Here is an 18,641-nt window from a genome sequence, read left to right as displayed (position 1 = left end):
TTACTGAAGCAATGAGAGTAAGTACGTTGCTCAGGGTATTAAGGCCGGAGGTGGGAATCCAACCTACAACCTTGGCTTTGGGTGCAAAGGCAGTAGCTGTAGCCACTATGCTGCCTGCTGCCAGCTGCCCCTAATGTGAAGAGTTTAATGGCTGTTTATTTTCAATTTACCTTATATTTTACATTTATTTAGCAGACACTTTTCTCCAAAGCGACTTCCAACAAACTATGTAGTGTTACCAGCCCACACACCTTATTTGCCAGGGTGACTTACACTGCTAGATCCACTACTTACAGTGGTTCCCTCATCCATACATCAGCGGAACACACACACACGCTCTCTCTGTCACTCACACACTATGGGTGAACCTGAACAGCATGTCTTTGGAGTGTGGGAGGAAACCAGAGCACCTGGAGGAACCCCACGGGGAAAACGCGCAAACTCCACACAGACTGAGTGGGGATGGAACCCACGTCCTCTCACACCACCCAGGCACTGAGACAACAACACTACATGCTGCACAACCCCTTTCCTTTGTTTGTGTGAGTGTTGCATTCTATACACGCTATACGTGTGCCTGTAGTCAGTTTACCTACCCACTAGTAACCTGTCCCTAATGCAACATGCTCAGAATGACTTTACATTACATTGCATTTACATTTACTTATTTAGCAGACACTTTTCTCCAAAGTGACTTCCAATGAACTCTGTGTATTGTTATCAGCCCACACACCTTATTTACCATGGTGACTTACACTGCTAGATACACTACTTACACTGGGTCACTCATCCATACATCAGTGAAACACACACACTCTCACACACTATGGGTTCACCCATAGTGTGTGAGAGAGAGTGTGTGTGTTCCACTGACTATTCAAACTTTCCTTTGAATAAATAAAGAATAGTATTATAAGCCAAAACAAAATGCATGTGTATCTCAGTTTGATCTGCTTATACCCCACTGAAGCAGTGAAAAAAATTCCTCACTCAAACTATGCAGATTGTTAATGTATGTCTGTGGTATGCAGGACAGTGTGTGCACACATCAACAACATATACAACATAAGTCAGACAAATAGAATGGAGTATGACACATCACACACACCAACACCTTCTTGCCATACCATCCTTCACAAACACCTAGTTGCCATGACTCCCCTAATGAAGTTCCTCCTTGGCAGTGAGGAAAAAAATTGCTTTGGAGTGAGAGACAGAGAATCTGTTCTCCTTGAGACCTTGCCCAGCCTGAGAGTTCTAGAATAAAGAGAAAACCTGGAAATCCCTTATCAGTGTCCACTTGTCCCATGAACCAGCACATTTGTCATTAAGTCCTGCTTCAATCTTGCTGGACGTGAAAAATCACTAGCAAATCATTTGTCTCATGACTGCACTACTTACTATTAACTTCGGTTAAATTGGAATTATGTAATATTCCATGATCCAACACCTGCCTCATATTTTTGAATTAGGACTTTCAAGTGATAACAAGGCTTTAAAAGTGAAGCACTTTTTGCTGTTTTTTTTGTTGAACAAAAACTTAAATGCACTTTTTTTTGTATTTTACTGGGAGATGCACGCTTGCTTTGAAGTAAATAATTGCGCATAGAAATATGAAATAAAAATGAAAAACATAATTCCATCAAAGAAATAGCAAAGCAACAAAATGTGCAGTGCTTTACTTGGATTTGCTTTTATTCCTTAAGAAGTCCAAATTTTGCATGCATGTAAATCCTCGATGAATGTGGCCCTATCCCTTTTGCATGGCCTGTTTGATCAGAAGATGTATGCAGTTTACAGTTCCACTTGTGCTAAGTATACTACTGTAATATGTAAATGTAATAACAACACACTTGGTAGTGTAGTGGTTAAAGCTGCTGCCTTTGGATCCAAAGGTTGCAGGTTTGATCCCCCTCTGGCTGTAGTACTCTTGAGCAAGATACTTACCCTGAACTGCTCTAGTAAAATTTCCCAGGTGATGGGTAAATCATTGCAAGTTGCTTTGGAGAAAAGTGTCAGATAAGTGTCTGCCACCTGTGTCCAGGTGTACCTATGGTCTAGAGGGCTGCACTAAAACCCATTTGTCCTTCTGCACAGGGAAGCTGAGCTATTCCAGCTGGTTCTGAAGGAACCTTTTCCATTCACTGGCAAGTGAGCAGTGTCATACAAAGTTGAACTTCACACTTCTCCAGCAGTCTTTGGTACCAATAGTTAAAGTATTACCATGAAGCCCTTAATGTAATGTACTTGCTCTTACCACACTTAAAAAAAGTGATGCCACCCAGAACCCATCTGCTAAATGCATATTTATTTTACTCTGACCATGCATTCTGTATTATTGCTTTAAGGCAGATTTACAGTCAAGGTTTGACATTTTGCATTATGCAGATAAACTTCATCTTCTGACACTGAACAGTATTCCTGCTTTCACATCCATTCATCGTTGAGTGACTTTTGTCGCTCGCGTCCATCATATTTGGGGACTAATTCTTGATCCGAAGGAAATAAAATAGCACTGCTGTCTCAATGAACACCCTGTCCTCAAACAAACCCAAGAATACAGGTATTGGTGTAAGAGCCACATTTGTACCTAATAAGGTAACCCAGTGCTCAGGGGATTTAAACATGTACATTTATTCACTTCGCAGACGCTTTTCTCCAAAGCGACTTCCAATGGATACTATGTAGTGTTATGAGTCCACACACCTCATTCACCGCAGTGATTTACACTGCTAGATACACTAATTACACTGGGTTACTCATCCATACATCAGTGCAACACACACACTCTCTCTCTCTCGCACTCACACACTATGGGGAATCTGAACAGCTTGCATTTGGACTATGGGAGGTAACCAGAGCAGCCGGAGGAAACCCACGCAGACACGGGGAGAACATGCAAACTCCACACATACTGAGTGGGGATAGAACCCACATCCCCTCGCACCACCCAGGCAATGTGAGACAGCAGCGCTCCTCGCTGCGCCGCTGTGCCGCTGTGCCACCGTGCCGCCCCGTTTTCTCTCCCTCTTCTTCCTGGTCTTGAAAGGACATGAGAATAAAATGTCTTGCAGATGAGATGTAGCACAAAACATGGCTCATGTAACAACGTAACGATTCATAGAAATATTCTCACGCGCGAAGCGGCCGTACTGAACTTCATTTTAAAGCCGCGGACCATTCCATTTGTGTTGCGTAACTGATGTGTCGTCGTCAAAAACGAACATTTAGGACATTAAGTGACATTAACAAGCTTCTAAGAACATGAATATGTATACGTGCGCGCGCGATTCGGGGCACCTTAACGCGCGTCGCTCTCCCGTCACGGTCATGTGTCGATCCCACGTTGCGCCTCGTAGCCCGTCCGAGTCTGACAGCTGATACGCGGAAGACCCAACCCACGTTTTCTCCCCCTCGCCCCCCCCCCCCCCCCTCGCTCCCTCCCCCTCGCCACTCGCGCCCGACACTCCCTTCAGCGCGTCACCCGTTTATTCATTCTGCGCAGGTACGGGGGAGGTCGCACGCGCGCCGTCGCTGCTCCTCCAGCACGCGTCTCTCCCGCGCGCTCCTTCGTCACGCGGCGCCTCACATCAAAGGTCTCACCGCAGAGAAGTCGCGGCGACGGAGAGCGCAGGATCCGCAGCGGTCTCCGCGGTCGACGTTTTACTTTTTTCTTCTCTTTTAAATTTTTGCTTTTTTTTTTTTTTTTTTTTTTTTCCGGATGCGCTGCAACAAAGGAGGGAATAAAACGGTTACACAACAGCGCGGTGCTGGAATAACACGGTGCGCCCGCGCAACGCGGTGAACGCGGGCTCGGTCTGGATGGAGACACCTGGAGCGGTGGCAGAAGGAGAGCAGCCGCAGTCTTAGCGCAGCTCCGCACGGCCATTATATAAGCAATTCGTCGGGGTGCGCGTGTGAACTGAGAGTGTGAGAGCGTGTGTGCGTGTGTGTGCGCGCGCGCGCGAGAGCGTGCCTGTCCGTCCTCATCCCACCAGCGTACTCCTCATGCCATGGCTCTCGCGTTCTCGTCCTGAACTCGCTCCGCGCCCGGGGGCTTCATGCCTTTGGCAGCCGGTGGAGACTCGTTCGCTCTGAGCTGCTCCTCTGCTTCGCACCGCTCCCAGCCGCTTTTGTGACAAACAAACAAACAAACGAAAAAAAGAGAAAAAAGAGCGACGGAGAAACTGGGGGAATAATTTAAATAATAATGGCCACCCTCCTTCGGAAAATAGGTCTCATCCGTCTTCACGACCGAGACACGGAGGACCCGAAGCATCACCAGGGCTCGCTGAAGGGCACCCGCGGGAACCCGAAGAACGCCGGCGGCACGAAGCACTGCGGCAGCGGCGACGCCAGCATCCTGGGCACCCCCGAGAGCAAAGCCAAGACTCGGGCCGAGCAGTCCGGCAAGGACAAGCCGTCGGCCAGGGACAAGCAGGGCAAGGAGGCCAAGGAGAAGCCGCAGAGCGGCGGCGGCGGCGGCGGCGGCGGCGGCGGCGGCGGAGGAGGAGGCGGCGGCGGAGGAGGCGGCGGAAAGGCGAGCGGCGCGTCGCTCGCGCCCGTGGCGCCGCCGCACCGGCAGCACTGCACGCAGGTGCGCACGCGGCGCCTCATGAAGGAGCTGCAGGAGATCCGGCGCCTCGGCGACAACTTCATCACGGTGGAGCTGGCCGACGACAACCTCTACGACTGGAACGTGAAGCTGCACCAGGTGGACAAGGACTCGGCGCTGTGGCAGGACATGAAGGAGACCAACACCGAGTACATCCTGCTCAACGTGACCTTCCCCGACAACTTCCCCTTCTCGCCGCCCTTCATGCGCGTGCTCACGCCGCGCCTCGAGAACGGCTACGTGCTGGACGGAGGGGCCATCTGCATGGAGCTGCTGACGCCGCGCGGGTGGTCGAGCGCGTACACCGTGGAGGCGGTCATGCGCCAGTTCGCGGCCAGTCTCGTGAAAGGGCAGGTGAGCAGCGGCGGCTGGCTCGCGCGCTCCCTCATCCTCACCACCAGCACCATGCCATGATGCCGTGTGTAACCGAGCTCCGTAAATCACGGCGATTCATTTTTCCTCTTATTATTTATTTTATTTGTTGTAAGGGCACCTAGTCCTCTCGTGTGCGCGTGAATTTCCTTGCAGGGAAAATGACCAAAGTACCATTCTGTCCTGTTTTATCATCATCGCTGTTACACCTTCCTCGGAGGGCACTCGCAGTGATTTACCTGCTTCTCTGGGAGAAGGAACAGTTTTAGGTGGCTGCCTACATTTACCGTGTCAGGTCGGAGTAAGTGCCTTGATCGAGGGTACCGCGGCAAGACGTGCGATTCGCACCCTGGATCTTCAGATTGGCGAGGCTGAGGCGTTAACCGTTACGCCACCTGCCGGCCCAGCCGTAGAACTCCATCCGTTTACTTCATCGCCTCAGCGTCGGTGTTTTGATCCCGCTGTCTCTGCTGAGCCCTTCCGGAACATTCAGTGCACAAGACGTCTTGGGAATATGTATGTAATGAGCCTGTATGGCCAAAAGGCGTAACAAGGGGTTGCGGGGGACGTGTTCCCCTCCAGTGTTCAAGCAAGCCCACTGCTGCCCCCCCCCCCCCCCCCCCATTTGCATATTTAAATAGCACAAATGCTGGATGTAGCAGCACATATTGCACAAGCCGTCATGTGTACGTGTACAGTAACTGACAACCATTAGGTGGGAGGTGATCTCTGGTGATGTGGGAGATGTTCTCGCACCACGGCTCCTTCCAGCAACATAGACGTGGTGATAAACTGGAGGGCAGTGTGAAGACTGACATGTCTCAAGCAGCACAAGGTGCATATAGTTCTCCACACGTCCCACTTGATGTCAATGCCCAGCACCAAAAGTCACCTTGGACAAAGGTGTCAGCTGAATTCATATTAATAATCATGATTTCCATTTAATTGTAACTAGTTCAACAAATACACCGTGTTTATAGGGCTTTTGACTACTGCAATTATTCAAAGTCCTTTTTTTTTTTTTTTTTTTTTTTGCTGAGTTTTTTTTTTTGTATTGTGCATTTTCACCGCAGGCTTCACATTTTCAAAGGGCCTTGAAGTGGACGTAGAGTCTGTCCTTTGTGTGTCGCTCTCTCGTGTGTTTTGCCGATGATGTCAAAGCACTTGTGGGGAAGTATTTGTAGAGATGATGTAATAACTAATAATAATGGCAGTGATCTAGTAGAATTTTTGCTGATATGACGGTCTGGCCCGTACACCGACTTCCACCCTTTCTCGTTCTTATATTACAAAAGATGTACCGAGAATTGAAAAGCACTGCAGTGAAAACAGTTTAATGATTTAAAGGAATATTTTGAAGGTGTTATTCGGACGTACAGATTTAGAGTGTATTATTGTTGAAGGGTACAGCCCCTAACAATTTTTGGTGCATTCCCTGACAGTAACTTACATCAGAAATATTGATCATAGATGTGCAGCCCTGTGACACCAAGGTGACCTCTGCTGTTTATTACTTCTTGAGGGTCTTGGTTTCCCTCCATCCTCCGGACCACCGTCACCATGACGACCAGATCACCATGACGGCTGCATCAGGCACATCAATTTTGCATGACTTTAAAACGGGCCTGTAATGCGCACAAGAAAAACACCCCTGAGGAGGAACTGTTCCGACGAGCGTTGGTTTGAAGCCTTAAATTATTTCCGCAGACTTAGAAGCAGGACAAAATAACTGGTTTTCTCTGTCAAGTGTCAAACGCACTTGGGAAAATGAACATTGTGGCCTTTGTTAACATATCAGAACCCCCATAGGGAGAGAGCCTGTAATTATCGGAGTGAAAAAAATTGATCTTTGGTCTCCCGGGATTAAAAGCGGTGCACGGTAAGCAATAAAAAAAAGCCTAATAGTCATGCTGTCAAGCAGTCAGCGACAATTTATGAGAACAATTTTGAGCTGTCTTCTGCCAGGCGCTGTAAAAAATTCAGCATACATATACATATGCTTACTGGCAGACAGTTTTTGCACCGCGCGGTGTTCCGGCAGATGTTAATAAAAGATCGAAGCCGTAAGGCGCTTTGATTGTTAACGTGAAAGACAAAAGTGGACAGAAAGCCCGTAACCATACCGAATCAGGAGCCGCGGGGGGCGCGTGTGGAATTTCTAACTGCGTTTCGATGGACTAGAAACGAAATACTGTACGTGTACCGTGAAAATGTACGAGAAGCTTGAGAGCACTAAATTAATGGAAGAGAACTCCAGCCAAAGACTCAAAACGGGTCTTCTGCTCAGGGTAGTGTTGGGGGTGGGAGCAGAAATGACCCAACACATCGAAATATACATTATGTATTTACGCTGATCGGCACTCCGAAAGAAAGTGGCGCTTCCTTAGACGTTAAGAGTTGCGACTTGAGAGTAAAAGTATATATAGAACTGTTATGAGTCATACGTTATGGTACTCGGAATGTCAGCGTCCATACTCCTACGCCCATCTGACAGTGTTATGGAACAGCAGTCATCTTGGCGTCTCTGGATGTAACCTGGCTGTGCTCTCCGATCAGCCGTTTCTCACTTGCGAGATTCCCGGTTTGCAGCTTCGGAGGAGCGCTACGCTCGTCGACCCCCCCCGAGGGGGATAAGGTGGGCCGACGGAGGCGTTGCCGGGAGACACCAGCATCAACGATGGCAGCCGACGCTCAGCTTGCTCTTTGATCATAAAATACGCGACTTTGAAACACGACCTGGACTCTCCGTCCTTCTCCTTCCCAAGCGAGCGTTATTTCTGGGCCATTAAACGACAGCTTGCCTTGACATGGCTCCGGGCGCTAAGGCACTATTTTAGTCTCTCTAGCTGCATTCGCACTGGAACAGCCCAAGTCCTTTGGCATTCAGATCCACCGGTGGGAGGGAAAAATGTTTCCATCATTGACTGAAGGAGGGTGTCTGCGGAGTCCTGTACTCTACGCCCTGCGGGACTCTGCGAAATATCACGATCTTTCCGGTATTTTCAAATATTCGCATTAACGTGAAGTAAAATGCCACGTAAACGTTAAAGCCAGCAGACAGGAGCGCTATTGTGAGTGTAATTTTATTTTTAAAGGGGAAGGAGTCAAAGTGTGTGTCGCCACTGGAGACGGGATTAATTATGCATTCAGCATGAAGAGCTGTATAGTAATTCTTTCCAAAGGTCAATGAAATGTAATCTATATGAAATAGAATAAATATCAATATTTGGATTAGCTGTTACACGGCAGACCTAAAAACACTTTTTTCCGGCAGTTGTTTTTCTTATACTCGTTCCGTTGGACCTTCTGTTTCGAACGGAGCCGCGTTGAGCAGAGACAGGAGTCAGCGGCATGACAAACCGTAGTTTGCCGGAATCACGTTGACAAAGATGGCCTTAAATAGAAGGATTCTATCAAAAATGAATGGTTAAAGGAGTGTTTTTCAAGGGTCAAAACCATATAAAACCACATGTACATTTCAAAAAGCAATCTTCTGAAATACCTGTAATAATCCTCATGTCCCTAAATAGCAGAGCTTTTCAACATACCAACAAACCCTCTTTGGAAGAAACTCGAGCAGACTCTGTGCGCTTCAGAAATGTGCTGTCAGTCTTCCCTCCGGTAATTATTGGAGATTGAGGACGAGTGACGTGTTAAAGTGAGGACCATTCAGGCCACTGTCCCGGGCGGCGTATGAGGTCCGGTGTTCCTTCTGTTGTCATTTTGGGGTGTCCTGTTTGCCCAAAAGCAGCAAAGCACATTTCAATATGTTGTGCTTATGCATATGGTCATTTGAAGTGTTAACGTTTTACAGCAAAATGATGATGATGATCATTATTAAGGATGAATGCATGGAAAGGCAGTGTTACAGTGCCTTTAGAGACCTTTGTCCCTGCATTGTTTCTCAATAACACCGTGTCCCGCTCATCATGTGTGTCCGTTGCCATGAGTGATGAGTGAAAGATGCTGTATTATTCAGTCTTTAATACTGCAATGCATACAGTAGTTTCTCCATCTCCTCTATCCTGCTGTCGCGCCAGTAACAGCGAACCGCGTGAATGAGAATTCCGATGTATTTTTTTACCATTAGCTACGAAAATCCAGGAGTCTTTTAGTTGTCATGAACAAGACTCGGAGGCAGAGCTGGTGATGGATCCAGGTGCCGAGTTTTTATTTCAGGAAGTCAGAAACGGTGGTCGAGGACGAAGCGGGGGTCGGTACCCCTGTCTTTGTATCATAAACAACACGAAGCGTGGTTATAGGAGCTCGTACTCGGAGATTCCGCAGCTTCCCGGTAGCGGCTCTCTCCAACGTAGACTTCCTCTGGATTTGTTTAGCTGTCTCTGCCTCACCCCCCGGGAGGTGCTTGCGGTAGGCGTGACATTAATATATGTACGACGTTTGAAAATGACAGTTGTATCATTTTATCCGTTTTGGATTTCAAGGACGTAAGTAAGTTGTTCTCGTCTCTGTTGTTGGATGGCGTTGTCTTAGAAGTTTTGAAAAGAAGTTTTGTGCCGGTTCTGGCCCGGCCCGGCAACTTTCTGGGTGCAGTTCGTTGTATCGTTGGGGTCGCAGCAGCAGCAGCAGCAGCCTTTCGCCCGGTTCCCGTTGATCAGCATCACCTTCATCATCTTAAAAAACATTGCGTTCCAGTTCCCGGGTATGTTCAACTCTTCGGTCGGCTCATTTCACAAAAGATGTACTTCTTAGTGGAAATCCAAGGTGGTGGTTGATTAAACTAGTGTCAGTACAAAGACATACAGCGTGTAGTAATACGCGGTGAACGTGCTCTTTACACAAGACCCAGGAGCAAGGTACTTACCCTGAATTGCTCCAGTAAAGATAACCCCACTGTATAAGTGGGTAAATCAATGTAAATCAGTGGCTTTGGAGAAGAGTGTAAACTGCACATCGTTGACCTTGCTTGCCACTTTGGACAAAAGTTCTAGCTACATTAGAAGTTGGAACGGTACTAATAAGCTAATATTGGGTCAAGTCAATTGGGTATTCGTAAGGAAATGGTTGGTATTTTGCTTTAAGTATCGAGCCTTTCGCAACCTTACATGCTTTCTCTCTCCATGTGCCTCGCAGGGCCGAATCTGTCGGAAAGCAGGGAAGTCCAAGAAGGCCTTCAGCCGCAAGGAAGCCGAAGCTACCTTTAAGAGCCTGGTGAAGACCCATGAGAAATACGGCTGGGTTTCCCCACCCGTGTCCGACGGCTGAGGGGCGGGGGGCGAACCCATGACCCTCCCCTGCCAAACTTTTTTGAGGAAACAAACCACACGAAAAGCTACCATCTCGTCCTCAATGGTGCACATCTTCCATCCTTTGTTCTTTTGAGTACTTTCATCTAAATGCCATGGAGAACGCGGCTGACATTTAACTTATTCATGAGCAGATGTGTTTACAGCTAAATATTGCCTTTAGTGAATTGTGTTTTAAAAACTGGATCCGGCTCCACTGCGGAAGTGATATAGCCTTGCCGATGCCGAGATGTTGCGTCTCGCCCGCCGCCCTTCCTCCCGCCTCCCTTCACCTTCCACCTGACCCACTTCATCATCGGTCGTGTGCGCGCTCGCCTCCTTCCACCCTCGTACGGACGATGCACGGCCCCGAATGACATCAGACTTTCCATCCACTGCTGCTCCTCTCATTTACATGCAAATGAGTCCGTTAATATTTAATAGATGGGCAGTACTTTTGAGGTTCACTTTTTTGCTGTGCTGTTTTTCACAGTTCAATGCAACTTGAAGATTGTAATTTATGTGGAGCTGTGCTCTCTCTCTCTCGTTTTTTCTCTTTTCTCTCCTTTCTCTCTTGCTCTGACTCTCTCTCTCTCTCTCTCAGCTAAATTTAGACATCACTGTGTTATGTAGAGATGGTCATTGATTTACAATGGGGAAAATGTTGCTTACGCTAAGGTCCTATAGCAATTAAAAGTACACAGAAAAAAAATATGGCAACGAGGTACACCTTTTAAATGACATCATCGTTATATTTTCGAGCAGGAAATATCAGGCAAGAGTGAGATTTAGATACCAGATGGCAAAGGGTGGTCGCAGAGCGGTGCGCTGAACAGGATTCAAGATGTACCCGTCTCTGTCGATTGATACACACTTATTGAAAGAGGCCCCATTCCTGAATAAAATGAAACTGAGCATTAATGTTTGTGTTCATCATAGGTAAACTACTCTGTAGTAAATGGCCCCTGTAGAACGGCAGATGTACTGTGACACGTGGGTTTCGGTCGGCTCGCTTGGGCTGCTGCACAAAACGTTTGGTGACCCTGCAGGAGAAACGGAGCCCGTGCTGGTCGTGCGCTGCCGTGTCTCTCGTTTTTGACCGGTGTTGCATCGCGTTGCGTTAATTCCTCCGTTCATTCGCGTGATCTCCGTTGATCTGCGGCAACGGAGCGCTGCTCCCTGACCGGACGAGCGCGCAGCAGAGCTGAAGCTTGTACTCTCGCTTCCTTGGAGGAGGGACACGGTCAGACACGGTCACGTCAAAGGAAATGTGGTCAAATCCCATGAGCCGTTGCTTTCCTAGGCAGAATGAAGTGGCCGGTCAGACCAGCGGTACGTGTCACCAAAAAAATCGTTGCCTTTTAGCATTTTCTCTTTCGCTTCGATTCCCTGTTTTTTTTTATTGCTGTAGGGTTTACAGAAATCAAATCAAAACTCCTCCTTTGCATGTATATATCCATGCTGGGTTTTGTACGAAAACAAATAACACGGAAGGACACTTAGACTGGGGTAGAGTGCGGTGATCCAGGGACCTGTTGCGATGGCGAAGAGGTGTTTGCCTTCTGTTCGGCTCACCGCTTCACACCGATTCCACAGCAGAAGACAAAATTTCGACCGCATAATCACGCATATGGTAACGCGTGACAAAGAAGCGGTCAAATCGGTAGCGGCAAACCTCGCGCGAACCCAACACGGATCGGGGAAATGTATGCAAAGTCAAGCTTTTTTCCTGCGCAAACATTAGCTGTAGAGGCACGGGAGTGGATTGTTGACGATAATAGCCCTGCTCTGAATTTCGAGAGCGCGCCAGCCCCACTTACGCGCACGAGGCATCCGCGCTTTACCCGCAGCCCTTTTATTAAATCCGCGACGCACCGTTTTACTTTCGCTCCTGAGAAAGGGCGGAATCAAACTCGCAAACTCATTAAACCGGCGCGAATCACCAGGCCTCCCGCCTCTCGCCCGCAGCGGCACGTGGAAGCGGCGCGCGACGTGCGAACAAAGGAGCTGAATTGTTAGCGATGCGGCTCCGTGGTCTCAGATCACAGCTCCTCGACGCCTCTCCCGTCTCACGCTCCCTATTGTTCCTCCGCGGCTTTGATGATCCAATCCGCTCGTGTTTCCAGATAAGCAGATGCCGTTAGGAGAGTGCGGCGGGGCCTCGACTCTCCGTTTGCCCCAAATGTGGAGGGAACTAGAACTGCAGAGCAGAAAGCACTCGGCGCAGGGAAACATTTTGGCGTTTCTCACCTTTGAACGTCAAACGCGAGCTGCTGGTTGGTTTGGCGTTTGAGGAGAAGGCGCTCTTGGCATCCGTACCCCATCGGTACCCGGGACCGGCTTTGTCGCAGGTGCCATCGAAGCGAAGTCGGCGACTGAGCCGGGTTTCCAAATTAAAAAAGATTAATACACCGGACAATAGATGTTCACCCTGCAATGGTGAAAAACACCTTTTTTGACATGCGGCCTACAGCTCTTATCCACCCTTCCCCCAACTATGCCTAAGGCCACAGGGAAAAAAGACGCTTTTCTCTATTGTTCTTCGCATGGAAGTATTGCAAAAGGCTAAATGACAAAATTTAGACCTTTGAGGTTCCTTGAAGCTCCAACAGCTATGGACTCGTACGATTGGTTGCGTGGACACATCTGGTATCTAAATACAGTAAAGTGCCACGACTCTTCACGGTTCTGTTCTGGCGGGAACCCAGAAGCGGTTCTGTGCACTAACAAGGACCTTAGCAAGGAGCTGCTTCAACGTGATGGAACGAAGCGAGCGAGTTTGTCCGAGAATTGGGTGTTCGCTGGTTTAGGAGCATACCTTTGTGGTAGACCTTAGAAGGATAGTTTGCCGAAACGAACTGAATTAATTGTCCAAAACAAGTGTGATGATTCTGCTATCTTATAGCTGCATGTGATCAGTGATTGTTAGCTAGTTATCTTGTTTTTCCAAAAAGGAGAAAAAAAAAAAAAAAAAAAAAACAACAAAAAATAGAAAAAACTCTTTGCTTCTTTTTTTTTTTTTTTTGTCCTTTATTTTACGTCTCAAAATGTCACATTGTGTTATATGAATGTCTGTGTTTTAATTTATTTGTAGTTTGCCAAAATGAATTCTGAATTAAGCATGTTGCAGGTATTGTTGTATAAAAACGCAATGATATGTACCTGAATCCAGAGGAGTTTGCCATGTGGGTGATTTCAGAGCCTTGCGGTTACAAGAAATTAGCCAGAGTAAAGTGTGTAAAAGGCCTCCCACCATCACAGGCTATTGGCAAAGCAAAAACCAAACAGGAATGTGCAATAAAGGCCTAGGCTTATTCAACCCTGGAGAGAAATGCTGCATTCTTTATTTGTTAATGTGAACCAGGAACTGTTTGCTGTCCTTCCGTGACTTTTACATGTGAGCAGGTTTGTAACACTTACAGTTGCAAACTGTTACACATGATCCCCCCCCACCACCACCTTCGCCTTTACGACTTGTAATCGCGACCAGCTTTGGCTTTCCTTATTACACGCAAAGGAAAATGTTCAGAAAGCGTACGTTCATTTTCACTTAAATCATTTTAAAAATAATAAAATAACAGCCGAGTCCACGGAGTGATTTCGCTACAGTTGTACAGTAGAGCCTCAATTATTCAGCCTAAAGGGGAACGGTGGTGGGCCGGGTAACAAAAAAATGGATAATAAAGAACCATACAGTGCTGCATGAAAGTATGCGATCCCTACAGGGATGTTCATTATTCTTGTATATACAATATTAACAAACATTTCAAATTTAAATGTTAAAATAAACTTATAAGACACATCTGATTGTACTCACCCACTTGGATTAAGCAATGCAACTTGGAGTTCACTTATTTTTGCACCTGCTCTGCTTCTGTTTCTCTACTACACACACACACACACACACACACACACACACACACAATTTCCTCTAAAGTAACTTAGGGAATTGGTAATTACATACTTATGTCAGATGAGAAAGACTGCTTCTCATTAAATAACCATTTTGCGGTAAAACTACGGGACACGGGGGGTTCACATACTTTCAAGCGGCACGATGTAACATGAGCTGCATTTGGAAATAGATTGTCAGAGGGTCTCTAATGAAATACAAATCAACAAAAACTTCCATTTATTAATTTTCAACCCTGGGCAGTAATAATCATTCCATTTAATGAAAAAATACAATCTGAAACAAAAAAGAAATTAAACCACGAGTTATTCGACAAAATTCAGCAGCTCACATCAGGAACGAAAAGAAACTCAGGAAACGAGTTTATGTGGAGCAGTAAGCTGCTTAGAGGGGCAAACATCACTTCTTGATGCTGCACGCAGTTCTAAACCGGACAGGTTTTCAATCAAAGGCATTTTTGCTAAATGTCCAGCATGAAATGTGGAAAAAAAAAAAGATGTACCTGCGGCCGAATAATTGAAAACCGGATAGTGAGGACTCCGCTGCGAACACGGGAAATGTGAGACATGACAAACGGCCGTATACGTGCGGTGCTTTTAAACACAAGCGCTCGTTTACGAAGACTAGAACAGGAACCAGAGAGCCGAGCCGAGCCGCAGCCGTACATCGTACAGAAAAAACGGTTTCGTTGTTCTGATCATCCACAGTATGTCGTGTCCGGGGTTTTTCTGGTTTTCCGCAAACAGAAGAATCCCTTTTTACTCATTGTTGTAACTCATCCAAAAGCACGCTCTCAACTTGAATGTTCTCCTTGTCTTTTTTTTCCTTCCAGCCTTTTCAAGTTATTCAACACACCGAAGCGACAATCCAAGCACGTATTTCGATGACAATAGATTTGCATATGGAAATCATAATAGAGTGTATTGCTTTGCTGTGGGGCAACTGACAGCACTAGGGCACAAGAGCACACCTTGTCACTACGGAGGTGACAGGGCGTTCGGTAAGAAGATCTAAGAGGATTAGACAGAAGTGGAAGGCTGCCCTTCCCATGTGCTCTCTTGGCCACGCACAGCCGACTGGGTCTGAATGGGATTGCCGTCTCCCATTCTGAGCGAGTGCAAGATTTCGATGTTTTTTAAAGGTATTTTAAAAATAAAAAATAAAAAAAGAAGTAGTAATGCAGCGATAGCGTTTGAGGACAGATGTGAAATAAAAAGAACAGCCCAACAATCTGAACGAAACAGAACGCGTGATGGCAAAAAATGGGATTTGCATTAAAACAGCATGAGCTGCGTCCTTTCAAATGCGCGCCGCGTCCTGGAAAGCAAAGGCGGCGCGAAGTCGATCCCAGCAAGACCCGTGATGACACGACCGCCACTTTGAGGTCCACTGGGTTGCACCGAGGGAGCCGCAACAGACAAGATGAAAAGCAAATCAGGCCAGGAACCCAGTGCCCCATGGGGGGTCGTCTTCTCCTGCCGAACAAACGTTTCACTGGACGAACAACTCTGTTCAATAATTGATGTCTTCGTTTCAGCGCGCACTCTCACACTCGCACACACACACACGACAAAACTGGAGGCATCAATAATTGATGACGCTGCTGCACGGTAATCCCCCTTCCCCAGTTGAATTCTCCTTGGCTGTCACCAGCCACGCCGTGAGCGGACACGGGTTTTCTACTTTATAAAAACACAAAGTGTGAAAACTTCTTTTTCTCATCATGTGGATGCAATAGAAGAAATGCATATATGCTTGTGTATGGATGGTGTGGTTTGCACCCTATAAATAATGCCTGAAAAGTCACAGTGCACCAGAAGGCCGACAGTGGGGGGGACGTGGAGGTTTGTGCTCCAGGGGATGTGCTGCAGTGAAGGGGACGGTGTGCGAGGACACAGACTGTTGGATCTCCAGACTGTGGTGTGTGACGGATTACATAAGGGCCTCGCATCGCGCTGGAAGGGAGCAGTCTGTTCCATTTCGGCGTCACCCCTAAAGCCCGTGCTCATTAATAATGAAACGCCGCTGCACCTACGCCAGCATAGCAGATTGTAGAGCTCTATAAATATTTTATAGTACAGTGCACGTGGGAAAAACTGATATTTTTAGCCACGGTGGAGAGCCGTGTGTAAGCCAGGAGGAGCCTCCCAAAGGTACGGCCCGGAGCTCCTACAGGAGGCGCTGAGAGAGGAAACCAGGCTGGAACCCTGTCAGACCTTCAAGCCAACATTCCCTGGAGGAAGGCGCCACAAACGCTGCAAGGGCGGCAGGTGGCACTGAGGTTGACGGCCTGGACAAGCTTCTTAGGGTCAAAAGAGGGCATTTCTGAGAAAAGATGCTCCAGTACATATCCCCTGCAGTGGTATAAACCAAAAAAAAAAGATGTTTACAGGCATCTGTCCTTTTATCAAATTAATCTTTTCCCGAAAACGGTGAGGATATCAACATTTCGGACACCGAAAGGCTATTTCCTGTTATTTTAAATGGGGGAGAAAATACTGCAATCCCAGCACATCCGAAAACCCCAAGCTAAATATCCCAAATATCACGGAAGCAGCGTAACACACCAATACAACTATCAAGCTACAATTTCAGCATGATATAAAACACTTACTGCTCGCAGGTAATGCCCTTTTTTTTAAATGGATCAGTTCCCTGCAGGGTGAACAATAAACCATGAAGGGATCCACTGAGCATCTTGTGTCTATTGTGAACAATTTCCTAAAACTGCACAGTACTGAAAAAATCCACAATCATACCTGAAATTGCCTAAATTTTTCCTGCAAATTGCCAAGTTATCTCCGCAACCAATTAAATAACACACCCAATATGTCGACACGCACTCCTGTGGAATTTCATACACTTCTCATAATGCCCCACTCTATAAAAGCAACTCTCTCACATTCTTAACAAACCAACAGATGGAGAGATCTGGATGCAGACATGCCTACTACATTTCTGCACCACATAACACTTTTTTTGGACATGCTTGGTTAAACTAGTTATTAGACACAATTCAGCAGCACAACTAAGGAAGTTTGGTAAATTTTGCTATATTTTCTTTATTAAAAAATAGAATGGGTATCAACAGCCAAGATCCATTATACCGAAATCTCAGATGGAGTTTGTCAATTATATATATATCAAATAAATGAATAATAAATGAAAATAATCATAATAAATAAAATGTATATGCTTCACATTACAATAGATCCACACTCACAACATAGATAAATATGTACTCAGAAGAATGTCCCAGATGTTTTGTGTTTGAGAGAATACATCGCATATGCTGTAAAATGTTTAAAGTTGCAAATTAAAGATGGGTGCAATTGTCAAGTGTTGAAATAAATGAAACAGCAAAACCTTTAATATATTACACACAAGACCTTACCATCTATTTACCTTCATTATGGAGCGTCTAAGAAAAGTGTTGTTTTAAGAGAGTGGGGCAATTTGGGAAACGTCTGAAATTTCACAGGTGAGTGTCTTAGTCATGCTGGATGTGTTATTTAATCAAATAATTGCGATAAGGTCGAGCAATTAGCAGGACAACTTTAGCTGATGGTTTTTCATGTATGTATGTGCAGTTTTAGAAAGTTGCTCACAATAAAGGTGTAGTGCCCAGTAGATCCCTGATTGGTTTGTTGCTCATTCTGTAGAGAACTGATCACTTAAATACAAAAGTGGGAATTACCCCAGAGCCGTAAGTGTGTAAATATGACTGTTATATTTAATTATATCATGTTATATATATGGAAATGATGGATTGATCATTATATAGGTGAAAGCTGAAAAAGACTTTCATGCCGAAACATGTCTGTCCAGAAAAACAAAGCCTTTCGGTATGCTTCAAGTGTGCTCTCCCATCAAATTTATGCACTGACAACAATCAATAAGTATTTATATACACAAGCCACATAACAATAGAAAGCAATACAAAGCCATCAAGGCTATAGTTCTGAAAACGGAAGCCGCAGCTCTCTGCCAGTCATACTACCACGGGAGCCCCTTACATTCCAACACCGTGGAGCTGTGCTTTAATCGCTCATTTTCTCAGCGCGAGCGGTGGGGGCGGAACAGCGGAGAGCGGCAGGCCGCACAGCCCCTTCCCTCCCACGCCCGCTCCTGCTCCGTTACTAGGCAACGCCTGCGGGCATCTGCTGCATAAAGTGCTGTGCTTACTGCTCAAACAACCCATCATTCTGGAAGGACCAGTGTACATTCATTACATTTCATTTTATTTATTTATCAGACACTTTGTCCAAAGCAACTTCCAATGAACTCTATGTGGTGTTATCAGCCCACACACCTTATTCACCACGGTGACTTACACTGCTAGATACACCACTTACAATGGGTCACTCATCCATGCATCAGTGGAACACACTCTCTCGGTGACACACACACTATGGGTGAACCTGAACTGCATGTCTTTGGACTGTGGGAAGAAACCAGAGCACCCAGAGGAAACCCACACAGACATGGGGAAAAC

The 18,641-nt window shown here is 46.4% G+C and overlaps 1 protein-coding gene across 1 annotated transcript; it reads left to right on the top strand.

Moving 5' to 3' along the window:
- Positions 1–3,446: 3,446 nt before the first annotated feature.
- Positions 3,447–13,559, top strand: ube2ql1 (ubiquitin conjugating enzyme E2 QL1). Its single transcript, XM_018727255.2, has 2 exons — positions 3,447–4,969; positions 10,082–13,559. The coding sequence occupies exons 1-2, from the start codon at positions 4,211–4,213 to the stop codon at positions 10,211–10,213; spliced, it is 891 nt and encodes a 296-aa protein (XP_018582771.2). The 5' UTR covers positions 3,447–4,210; the 3' UTR covers positions 10,214–13,559.
- Positions 13,560–18,641: the final 5,082 nt, after the last annotated feature.

Source organism: Scleropages formosus, chromosome 23, assembly GCF_900964775.1.
Source record: "Scleropages formosus chromosome 23, fSclFor1.1, whole genome shotgun sequence".
Lineage (NCBI taxonomy): Eukaryota > Metazoa > Chordata > Actinopteri > Osteoglossiformes > Osteoglossidae > Scleropages > Scleropages formosus.
The sequence above is the reverse complement of the archived record's forward strand: the minus strand, read 5'-3'. Positions and strand labels throughout refer to the sequence as shown.

Excerpts from the sequence above, each read along its gene's own strand:
- ube2ql1 (XM_018727255.2), top strand. The coding sequence starts at position 4,211 with ATGGCCACCCTCCTTCGGAAAATAGGTCTCATCCGTCTTCACGACCGA. Across the intron at positions 4,970-10,081 it reads CCAGTCTCGTGAAAGGGCAG|GGCCGAATCTGTCGGAAAGC; the intron begins GTGAGCAGCGGC and ends TGTGCCTCGCAG.